Source organism: Artemia franciscana, chromosome 12 (genome assembly GCF_032884065.1).
Source record: "Artemia franciscana chromosome 12, ASM3288406v1, whole genome shotgun sequence".
Classification (NCBI taxonomy): Eukaryota; Metazoa; Arthropoda; class Branchiopoda; order Anostraca; family Artemiidae; genus Artemia; species Artemia franciscana.
In genome coordinates, this window is record NC_088874.1 from 33,629,143 (window position 1) to 33,642,198 (window position 13,056).

Sequence of the window (13,056 nt, forward strand, 5' to 3'; positions counted from 1 at the left end):
CTTGGGGTCCTAAAAGGGGACATGGGGCCCTGGAGGGGGAATCGGAGCCCTGGTGGGGGACAATGAGTCCTGGATAGGAATGTGGGAACCCAAAATCATGCGCAAGCACCGGTAATAGAAAAACAGATGTGCTCAGGACCATTACGTTACAATAACGATACTTGGCCATTGTAGTCATAATCAATTATTAATAATCAACAGTCGGCTCGATACAATTAGAGTAAAAAAAGATGTATTCCAATTGTATATCAGAATCCATATCAAAACTCCGTTTATTACACATCCAGTCACTTCAAACTCACTTCAATTTTTGAACAACAAAGTTGGCAAATGAAACTCAGATAAAAACGCTTCCAGAAATATCCTTATCAACTGGAAATTGCGATAACACTATATAAGAGCTTGAAACCACTGAAAAATATCATTGAGAATATATGCATATACTGTTCCCAGAAAAATGTTAAATCTCTCCTAGAAGTCTTTAGCTGGATACGAGGGATTAGAAACTCCAAATAGTTGTAGGAATGGTGAGAGTACAAAGCGCTTGAAGTAATAGAAACTGTGTGTGCTTAAAGCATCGGGAAATGTGTGCCCTTAAAGTATCGGAATATATGTGTGCTTAAAACATCGGGATATGTGTGTGCTTAAAGTATCGGGATATGGCATGTGCTTAAAATATCTGCTTAAAGTTATGGGATATCCGTGTGCTTAAAGTAATAGGATATTTTTCTGCTCGGAATGATGGGATATTTGTCTGCTCGGAATGACGGGATATGTGTCTGCTCGAAATGATGGGATATGTGTCTCCTCGGAATGATTGGATATGTGTCGGTTCAGACTGCATACTACTTACGGGATTATCCGCCCGACACTAAACAGGTTGGGAGACAACCTGGAAATATTATATTATTTCTGTACGTTTTTCTACAATCCATGGTGGATGTAATTTAATAATTCCTGTACTCCTCGTACAGGAATTAGGACTGCCGCTTCTAATTCCTGTACGTTTTAAGGTTCGACTTTGGGACGCAGCCTCTTTAACTCTTTCAGAAAACGAAGTTTTTTTCATATTTTGTGAAAAAAAACCGCCCGATAAGGGACTTGAACCCTTGACCTTAGGATTAAAAGTCCCACGCTCTACCGACTGACCTAACCGGGCATGTTTGAAGTTGAAATACCTGCATGTGTATAAATATAACTTTTAAATAACTTTTAAGAATTTCAAAAATAAACATGGGCTCTTATGGGGAAATGGGTTTTTCTAAGCTAGAAAATCGGGGGATTAAGATTTTCCGACGAAACTTTCCAGAAAAATTACTCGGAGAATTCCGCGTCGAATGAGTCTTCGTACACCCAGATCCGATGTCGGCTGTGACCTGTAGGCGTGGCAGAAAAAAAACAAAAGGAGAATATGAACATTAAGTTGCTATGCGTGGTTTCTGGAAAACAGGGAAGGAGTTATCGGATCGAGCTGAAATTTCGCGGATAAGCTTCTGGGCCCTAGGGGACCTTAACTTGTGAATTTCAGCCCGATCGGACAACGTTAAAGGGGGCTGGGGTTGGGGGGTCGAAACTTTCGGCCAGATTTTCCCCATGAAGGAAAAGTCGGAGGGGGATGAAATTTGGCAGGTTTCTTAGTTGGAGCTCGGGCTACGAAATACATCCCTCCCCATCCCTCTGCGACCACTGGAACCGAAGATCGCTTAACATTGTCGTGGTTCGCCTCTTTAAAGAGGCACGAGTGTGCCTCCTTGACAGATTGTTCTTCATTGCTCTTACATTGCTCTTACAGATTGTTCTTCAACTTATTTTAATGCAAGTTCACATGGGTATGGTAAATGAATTTCTAAAAAATAAAGAAAACTAAAGAATGTGATGGTGAGATCTTCGTTTTCATCAATTATATTCTACCTAAAATAGGAAATGACGTATCCCATGAATTGAAGCTAATGAGGGAAATAAGCAAGGTTTGTTCTTTGCTTAAATATTTTGTTTAGATAATTACTGAGGGTGCGAGAAAAAGGTGTGGGCTTTACTGACGCGAGTGAGAGTGAATATTCGGATATGTTTGAGACTGAAGCTATGAAGTTAATATAAATGGAGAAAGTTTGAATGGTTGTTTGGTTATAGGAACGATTCTTTAATGTTTTATGTCTTTTTATTGATTAGGTGGTCTAAATTTATTTTTGCGAGTTTGAAGTGCGTGAAAAAGGAGAAGGAGAGTAATTTTGTTGTTGTTTTTTTTTTGTTTATTTTAGAAGAAATAATCAGAGTTATTATCTATATATATTAAAATAAGTTGTTTGTCTTTGTACTGACATCATGTTTGTGTGTCGACTGACGTCATTATACGGATTGAGCTGTATGTCGTCATGAAGTTGTTTGTCGACTGACGGCATGTTTGTCAACTGATGAAATTACAGACCGGGACACAAATGACGACCGGGACACCGGGAATATAAATGACGACCGGGACACTCAAAGAGAAATTACAGACTGGGACACCGGGACACAAATGACGACCGGGACATAGGGACACAACTACAACGGGGACGCCGGGGGGCAAAGGGGGATATATAAATGACGATGGGGACACAGGGAGTGTTCGATTAGCAATCACCATCAACAAAGCTCAAGGGCAATCATTAGAATAATGAGGTATAGATCTGAATACGGATTGTTTTTCCCATGGACAATTATATGTTGCATGTTCAAGAGTCGGTAAACCTGACAATCTATTTATATGCAAAGACAGCGAAGAATGTTGTATATTCGCAAGTTTCACGTAGTTAAAAACATATATATATCTATCTATATTCACAGGTGGGACACAGGGACAAAACTACAATGGCGCGTAACTAATATAGCATGTAACGTTTTACGCGCGCGGATGGGCTTGGGGGCGCGAAGCGCCCCCCCCCCCCCCAACAGCTAGTTAAATATGAATGTTGGTGTAGTTCCAGTAATAAAACGGGACCCTACATCAGCTTTTACAAAAGAAATGATAATATTCAATTTTATCATTCTTAAAATGATTCTCGTATTCAAAATATGATTATCATTATCATGTAAGAATTATCATCAGAATTATTATCAAATAGTAAATATTAAATATGGTTTAGTTTCAGTAATAAAATGGGACCGTATATAACTTTTTACTTCAGAAAGGATAATATTGTAGGTAGTTCATGGCCTACTTACAGAAAACCAACGTTAATACTAATTCTGTCTGTGACCAACGAATAATTTGCATAATTAAGTGTCAATACCTCTGGGGCTAAGGGGGTCGTGTTCAAACTGGAGGCATACTAATTAGATGTTTCAACTATTCTGAACAGAATGACTACATCCAAATCCTGATCCGGCATCACCGGAGGTTACAGGGGTGTATAAAGGTAAGAAAAGCACAATCAGAAGACTTGGTGCCCTTCAGTCACTTTCACCGATTCGTACAAAGTGGCTAAAGAAAAAAAGAGTAATACGTGGGGGGGATGGATTTTATTAAGGGTTGTAAGTCGCCTCTGATAAAAGACAGTGACTTTAGTATATCACGTTTTAGATTTGCTATTTTAGCTTCGAGCCTTGGTTTTCAATTCTCGTCTAAATTTAAGAATTCTTTTTTTAAGTTATTTTATTGTTTTTTTTTCGACAAATAAAGTTATTTATTGGTTTGTATTTTTATTCCCTTGTTTACTGATTTTTACTTCCTGCACTTTTCTTGTACTAAACAAGGCTTGTGAAAGGTATAGTGAAAATATTGGTCATTCTTTTAAGTCTTGTTCAATGGCCTGTGGGCTTTTAACCTGTTTGTTCGTTTTGTTCTTGCAGCCTTGCTTTACAGATTGACATCCACTGCCAATTCCATATGTCTCTCTTTTTTTATTCATGTTTATTTGAAACAGCACGCTGTTTGCAGTCATTTTTTCTGAAAACTTTTACTGTAGATACAAAGCTTAATAATAGGACTTCATAAAAATTGAGATTGAAAATGAGCTTCCCAATCTCTCAATTAAGCAGATAATTAAGTAGATATGCAAAAAAATCATCAGAACCTCAGAAGGTCATCTTGAAAAGATGCAAAATGTGCTTAGAATTCGAGCTGCTCACGCTCAGAATTGTTCAGTCAAATATCAGAAAATCCCACAGGAGGAGTAAGATCTAATTATGGGCCTCTCAAAAGATTATCTTGAAAGGACACAATATACTTTTTTTGAACCAATCTAGATAATGAATGTCCGCAACTTTTGGCAGAAAACTATTTCCATAAATCAATAATATTGAGTATTTATTTTGCAGAATGTTACTAATATTATTTAGCACTTTCAGTCTATGCCCTACCCAATGCCGCTGAGGAGTGCCTAGTTAAGACACTAGTAGCAACAAAACCTTAATTTTTTCAACTTAATGCGAAAATTTTTTTCATAGCACTACTCAGCCATTAGCTGAGTAGCACACTGAGTAGTGTGCTGAGTAGTGGTTGTGCTGAGTAGCACAACCAGCACACTGGTGTTTCACTTCACATCACCATTCGGAAGGCTTCCACACGATAAAGGTATCTGGTGACCCTCGTTCCCCATGACTTTTATCCTCGTGACTATTTCTGATGATCGTGATTGTAAGCATGAAATTCTGGGGATGAGGTGCACGGAGTTCTGAGGAACCCAAAACTACAGTTCAGGGAGAATGAGCTCATAAAAAAGCTTGGATTTGCTCTACAGTACAGAATCTATAAATTTCTGCTTCAATTACATTTATAGAAAAAAAACCCTCCTATTCAATTGAGAAGTGAAAGCTTGCACACACAACCAAGATTGTCAAAACTAAATGTAGTAAAAAAAAAAAAAAAAAATTCTTTCCAGAATGGTCAAATAACTTTTTCGTTCTCTGGCAGGCTTTACTTTGATTGTTGTTTTCCTCTTTCTGTTTTTTTTATTAGCACTCAACATAAAGAAAGGATATTAGCCCTTTTCAAAATATGAGCTAATTTTTCTTCTATTATCTTGTTAGTTGTTTCCTATTTTAAAACGATTCATTCATTTATTCTAAAGTATCCATTTCTTTAATGGGTAAAAACTTTTTAATATTTAATGAGTACCACTTACCTGTTTGGGTTGGTGTGCTGGATTCGGGATCCCTTGTCTGAGAGGACGCGGGTTCGAATCCCAGTCTACCCAATTCTTCAGTTTGGGACGGGGGTCATTGGCGTGACTCTGCAAGCTTAGCCAGAGTCGACCCAGCTCTAAATGGGTACCTGGAGAAATCTGGGGACGGTAAACAGGAAGGGTGTGCGAAAGCACAGGATGGCTGGCCCCCAACCCCCCATTGCACTTCCTGGCTGAAGGGTCAAGAAACGGAGATCAGCACCGCCGGTACAGACTGTAAACTCTAATGCCGTATCCTTTACCTTTTTTTTACCTTTACTTACCTGTTTACCTTGCATCCCATAGAATCCTGCCACCTCATCACTGATTATGTAAACACAAATGTGTCCCAGGTAATAAGCTAACAGCTAACAAGAGGGACATGGAAACAATGATGTCAATGACAATATCTGGAAAATTTTGACAATTTTAATTGAAATTTTGACAATTTTAATTGAAATTTTGACATTTCTTTAATTCCGAATTGAGTTTTTAATGGCGTTTATTAATTGAAATTTTACATTTTCTTTAATTAAAAATTTCAATATTTAGTGACTACCACTTGCCTGTTTACCTTGCATCCTATAGAATCTTGCCATTACATCACTGATTGTGTAAACACGAACGTGTCCTAGGTGAAGTTTACCAGAAGGATATGGAAACATTGACAATACATACATCTTCTTCTCTTTACTATTAATTTTCCCTGAAGTTTGATGGCATTTATCCTTCCAAGCTTCCTCTATTTGTAGTTTTAGTTCAGCTGTTAGTTTGTCTTCCTAAAAAAGATAATATTTTTGTTTAATCGAAATTTTTAATTAGTAATTTTTCCTGAAAATTTTTTCTATTCTAATTCTTCATTAGTAATTTACCTTCCTATGTTTATTTGTGGTTTTAGTTAGATTGTTGGTTTATCTTTTGGCAAGTGGAGACAAAATTTTAGAATAAAAGGAAAAAAATTGCTGATATGTTTCCATGGAATAGCTGTTCTGCTTCCAAGCTTCCTCTATTAAAATTTTAGTTCAGGAACTTGTCTTCCTGGAAGAAAGAATAATATTTTTTTTCTAATGGGTAAGATTATTTGGTAAATTTTCCCTGAAGCTACATGGTATTTACTCTTCTATGGTTGGTTTATTTGTAGGTCTAGTTCGGCTATTCGTTTGGCTTTGTGGGAAGCCAAGAGATATTGTTTTAGAAAAACAGAAAATGATTAGCAGATAATTCTCCCCATATTACATGTCATTTTTCTTTTTATACTCTACCTATATATAGTTTTAATTAAGAAGAGGGATTATATTGTTTTAGATGAGAAAAAGAATATCTGTTAACATTGTTACTGGATTAGTTAGTGATTTACCTTAAGATTATATGTTATTTTTTCTTCCTTGTTTGCTTTATTTGTAGTTATAACTTTGCAGTTTGTCTGTCATGCTGGAAGAGGGGACAACATTTTAGAAAAAAAAAGACTAACTGATAATTTCCCCTGAAATTTGACGGTATTTCTCCTTTTGTGCTCTCTCTATACTCTGTCCCTGACATCCAAGAGATTCCAAGAGATGCAAGAGATTATAATATTTTAGAATATGAGAAAAACATTGGTTAGTACATTTGTTTTCACATTAATTAATGATTCATCCTGTAGTCAGGTGGTATTTTCCCTTCCCTGCTAGTTTTATTTGTTGCTTTAGAGTTTGGCTGTATGCTTGTCTTTCCGGAAGAAGAGGCAATATTTTGCGGAAAGAGAGAAAGACTAGCTTATGATTTGCTCTTAAAACTTGTCGTATATACTTCTAAGCTCACCCCACATCCAGATTTATAAGAGCTGTAACTTAGTCTTCCTGGAATAGGGGATAATAATTGAAGAAAAAGAGGAAAAGAATGGTTGGTAATTTTAACTAGATTAGTTGGTAATTTACCTGAAGTTAGATGGCACGTCTCCTTCGTGCATGCTATATAACTAGTTTTGGTTCAGGTCTAAGTGTCTCTTTTAAAAGAGGGAATAATATTTAGAAAAACAAGGTTAACTGATAACTTTTAAGAGGCATTCAAAAATCTTAGCTTAAGAGAAACATGTTCTTACATCCTGAATTGGAGGTCCTGGTAGCAATAAACATATACAACATCATGTACAACTTTCTATATTCATCCTATCTAATTGACTCTATAAAACTAAGACTTACCCTCTTTTTTTTTAATTTAATTATTCTTCTTTGTTGTAAATTTATGACTAGTAAGAATAGCAACTAGGTATAGAAGCCTAAAGTCCTTAAACTACAAGAAATAAGTGCTGCAACAGGCCTTAATAACCAATTGCCTATCAGGCACAGGTCAATTGGCGAAAACAAATCCATGTCTAGATAAAAAATAAACATGCCCTATTGCATAATTCAAAAGTAACACTGGCAACAAAGTAGGAAGCATATTGTAACCAGTTTGGTCAAAGGAAGAAAAAACAGCCATAATCTGTGCAAACCTATAAGAGAAACTGAGAATAATCTTAGTCACTACTGTTAAAGAGTTCATCATGCCTACTTAGCCATGAAAGAAGCCATGAAAGAAGCCATGAAAGTTCAGCCATGAAAGAAGTATAAAAGAAGATTATATTACTTGGTTTTTATTCAAGACTTGTTCCAGAAGCACTTAATGCTTGATGTATAAGCATAACAAGCAGAATCAAAGTCTAATGTAAAAATGTTGGAGTTTGAGATCATAAGATGACAGGTTTGAAATCTCAAAAAATTGTAGTTGTGAGCCAAAATACCAATCGAAAGACCGATTGGTACTTGTCGGTTATTGGAAACACACCCAAAAAGTGAAGTTAGATTACTCATAATGAATAATAACGAAACATTATGATTGAATAATACTTTAAAAATAAAATTGTGGAAACCCAACGTAACCTAACCCCAACCCCCTAATGTGCAAATATATAGTCCAAATTGTACAAGTCTAATGCTTTATGTCCAAGTCCAATGCACTCTATCATCCATCACTCGTTTTTGTAGCTATTAAACCGGTTTCCTGACATGTAACCTAAGTGCAATTCTTGAATGGGTTTCCAATAACCAACAAGTATCGACTAATCTATACGAGTTTCCATACCCTGCCTTCAAGATTTATTGTGTACATTAGCTATAGTGAAAAAAAAAATCACCAATGCAACAGCACAAACACAGACCACAAAACCGAACACAAAAAATATAAACTATAAAAAATAGTAAATATTAAATAATAAAAAATAATCTATAATAAATTATATATAAAATATAATAGATAATGAATAATATATATACATATATATATATATATATATATATATATATATATATATATATATATATATATATATATATATATATATATATATATATATATATATATATATATATATATATATATATATATATGCTGCCTACAATATGTGGGGGAAACAACTAATAATATATATAAAAGATTTTCTGGACATAAGACAACAGTTAATAATGAAAAAACTAATAACTATCTAGTTCAACATTGTAATAATGGTAAATGTTCCATATCAGATATAACTGTCACAATTTTAGAAAATTTAGAATTAGAAAATTTAAATAAAGAAGAGAAGAATAATAGACTACGTAAACAGGAGGATTTCTGGATCCATACTCTTGGTACAGCTTACCCTTTTGGGCTAAATGATCGTGTAGCAAAATATGGTGACATGTCTCATGTTGTTGTTAAATGTATTGATGGTTTTATGGACCATCCTTCGTTTACTTGTCCTACTAAACGTAAAAAACGATCAAGAGGACATAGGAAAAATAATAGAAAAAATGAATTAGATGTACATATGCTTTCTATAGATCTATGCCAGCTACTTGAATCTAGGGGTATGATTTCTGTAATAAAATGTCTAAATAATTTATCCAAGAGGAATTTAATCAAACTTTTCTGGATTGTTAAGAATAATACAGCTCTTGATTATAATTTTAAAGTAATATGTGATACAATTTGCATTCTAACTAAAACGAAATTTATTTCAAAAAAGAAAAACTTCGATAAGATTAGTAATAGGGATAACAGATTATATTTACCTATTAATTTTACTTGTAAGCAGATTGAAGATTTTAATTTACCAGAAATTTTAAATCAGCGGCATGTGAAACAGGCCCTTCCTAGTAATTTGAATTATAATGATAGTCCAGTTTTAACTTATAAATTTTCAAAAACTATAGGGCAAATTATTTTTAATTATAATTTAATACTAAAAAGACTAGATAGTGATATAAATTGAAACCGGTTTGTAATTGTAAGCAACTTGGCCCATTTGTAAATCCTACTTACAACCATGTTATAACAGGGGACTTGTCAATAATAAAGCAAGATGATCTTCAAATTATAATGAATAAAGGGGCTAATTTCCGTTTTTCTCATCATCTGAAACCATCGAGTGTTCTTGATGGCTTGGAAAATGATTTTGATTTATTTATTGATAAGTGGTGTAAGAAAGAGGATAAAAATAAAGAGAGTTTTCAAAGTTGGAAGAATATAATTATTAGTAGAATAAGAAATAAAATATATTCTAACTTAAAAAATAGTAACACTAAATCATTATTTTATAATGCGAAGATTAAACAAGCAATTGCTAATCTAAAGAATGAATTTGTAATTGTGCCAGTGGATAAAGCTAATAATAATTTTGCCATAATTTGTCAGAAGCTGTATTGTGATATCTTAAAAAGGGAGTTATGCACAACTAATGTTTATGAAAAGGTAAATATAGAGGATGAGAATTTAATTGAAAAGACTGAAGAAATACTTTTTAAGAATTTTAATATTAAAATAAATGACAATGATAAAAAGTTCCCTTTCCTATATTGGACTGTAAAATTTCATAAGAATCCCCCTAAACCACGGTTTATTGCTGGAGCAGCTAAATGTCCAACCCGCATTGCTGCTACTGACCTCTCTTTAATTTTAAAGGAAATTGTAAATAAACTTAAAACCTATTGTTCTGGTATTAAAAAATTTTCGAATTTTAATCCGTATTGGAGTGTTAATAATTCACTGCAGGTGATAGATTCTTTAACAATGGTTTCAGCTAAAAGAATTGAGTCTTTCGATTTTGCGACAATGTATACTAATTTATCACTTAATGCAGTGTTGGATAATTTAAAAACTGTTATCAAGAAATCTTTCCTCTTATCTAGTAAAAGGTTCTTAAAAATAGACATTTATAATAAAAAAGCTATACGGACAAATTGCTTTAATACTACAGTTAACTTGAGATGTTACAGCTTGGATATGATTTTTGAGTTATTAGAATTTGTTTTATACAATACTTATATAAGATTTGGGGGTGATTTGTACAAGCAAATTGTGGGAATTCCCATGGGGGGGGAATGCCAGCCCATTTATAACTGACTTGTTTTTAAGTCAACTAGAATATAAATATATGATGGATAAGAATAATCCAATTAATTTAAAACATGCTTTGTCAAATAATAAAAGATATTTAGATGATATTTTGGTCTTAAATTGTAAGGATTTCATTGATATGTCTAAAAATATATATCCATCAGAGCTTATTCTTGACCCTAGTCATGGCGCTGGTCATGAAGATCATTTCTTAGATTTAAATATTAATATTTGTGATAATAATAAATTAAGTTTTAAAATGTATAATAAAACGGATGATTTTGATTTTGAAGTGATTAGTTTCCCATTCCCTGAAAGTAATATACACTCAAATATCACATATTCAGCGTTTTTCTCACAGTTACTTCGTTATGCAAGGATTTGTAGTAATTATATTGATTTTAAAAATAGATGTAAAATCTTAAGCCAATAATTGATATCGCGAGGTTTTTCTGCAAATAAATTAACTTGGCAATTTAAAAAAATTAATTTTCATTATAACGAACTTTTAAATAAATATCAAAAGAATTATCTAGAAATACTTAAAGAAATTTTCAACTAATTTCGGAGGTTCGAGAAATGTTGTCGCAGCGCCATTTATTTTGAATTGTGTTTCTAATTGAGCGGATTTTCTTAAAAATTAGCCACATGGTAAAGATGAATTCTATAATTGTTTAGTTTATTCAGGTTTTTTGCAATGTGTTAATATTTGTGATTTGGTAAAATTTATAATATTTAGTTTACCTATTGTTGCTAAAGGGAGGGATATATTAACAGGATAAGCTTGTTTTGGTTTTACTTGGTTGTTTTACATTTGCTGTTTTTTTTTTCTTTCATAGGCATGTATTTTGGGGGTGATACCTGACGCGGGGATGCCATGGATATTCTGTGGTAGCCACAACACTGTGCTGGGTAGAGAATTTAGAGTGGCGAAACCCTATATAGGCCAGTGTATTCTCCTGATGAGCCCTTATGCAGGGTGTTGCCTCTGAATTATTTGTCTATATTATTTTTTCTATTGTTTGGTAAATGACAACTTATACTTATTGACGACATGACTGCCTGTCCATGGATTAGTCTTTATGGTTGATTGTGTGTGGCTATGCTGTTTGACCTATGTGATTGTATGGATGAGTAGGGTTAATGCCTCATTCAAGTGCTTGTCTATATTAATCACTAATTTAGGAAAACAGTCTTCCTTTTCTCCTTCTATCTCTCTCTCTTTTTTTTCTTTTTTTTTCTTTTTTTTTAGTGTGTTTGCGCTGTTGCATTGGTGATTTCTCTTTTCATGATATATATATATATAAATGTATATATATATATATATATATATATATATATATATATATATATATATATATATATATATATATATATATACATATATATATATATATATATATATATATATATATATATATATATATATATATATATATATATATATATGCATATATATATACATATATATATATATATATATATATATATATATATATATATATATATATATATATATATATATATATATATATATATATATATATATATATATATATATACATATATATATACATATATATATATATATATATATATATATATATATATATATATATATATATATATATATATATATATATATATAAAGAAAAACAAGAAAGAAAGACAGAAGGAGAAAGGAGGACTGTTTTCCTACTTTAGTAATTAATATAGATAAGTACTTGAACAAGGGCTTAACCCTCTTAATCCATCTAATTATGCGTGTTATATAACACGTTTGGGCAGTAATAGCACTTTGCTAAGTGTTTTCCGATATTTTTTTTTCATGTTATAAATGCTGAGTTTGATTTCGTTTTTAGAAGTGTTTTTTTTCTCGTATTACTCCGTCAGCTTAGTATTTTTTTGCAATATGACAGGAAATAAATATATAGATACATACGTACATAGCAATACACAATTAACCACAAAGAATAGTCCATGGACAGGCAGTCGTGTCGTAAGTATAAGTCGTCATATACCGAATACTTAAAACTATAAATCAAACAAATAATTCAAAGGCACCCAACACAAGGGCTGATCAGGAGAATACACGCTATAGGGTTTAGCTATGTAATTGAAGCTGTCACACACAAGAAAACATACACGTACTTGCTCAAGTAAATTTTGCTTAGGTCAAATTCGGTTTTACTTCAAGTTTGAAAACAAAACAGAAAACGCACTTCCTTAAAGCGAAACTTAAAGGAAAAATGTTGTAGAATCAAGTGATTCTAAAGAGGTAATGTATGACAGTTTCCAAATGAGTACTAGAAGCAGTGTTCACTGTCTGGTCTGCGACAAAATGGGGTACATCCTGTTGTGGAACTCTGAATATGCTGAATAGACCAGATAATTTCGAACACCACAATGTCTTTCCATGACGATAAACAAAGTTCAAATAGGGACGAATCCTTTTAATAGACAGTGATAAATTTCACAAAAAATAGTAGATACTTCGGTCACATATGCAGTGACCGTCATC

General features: G+C 32.9%; 1 protein-coding gene across 4 annotated transcripts in view; it reads right to left on the reverse strand.

Annotated features, from left to right (window-relative positions):
• The window catches only part of LOC136034022 (leucine--tRNA ligase, mitochondrial-like), a 53,166-nt gene that overhangs the window by 31,196 nt on the left and 8,914 nt on the right, over positions 1-13,056 (reverse strand). For 2 of the 4 annotated variants that reach the window (XM_065715073.1, XM_065715072.1), the window contains exon 2: positions 5,708-5,920. In XM_065715073.1, the coding sequence (XP_065571145.1) occupies positions 5,708-5,920 (213 nt within the window). Of the gene's footprint in view, positions 1-5,425; positions 5,459-5,707; positions 5,921-13,056 lie in introns of those variants that run through there. The other 2 variants (XM_065715075.1, XM_065715074.1) reach the window with 2 other exon arrangements.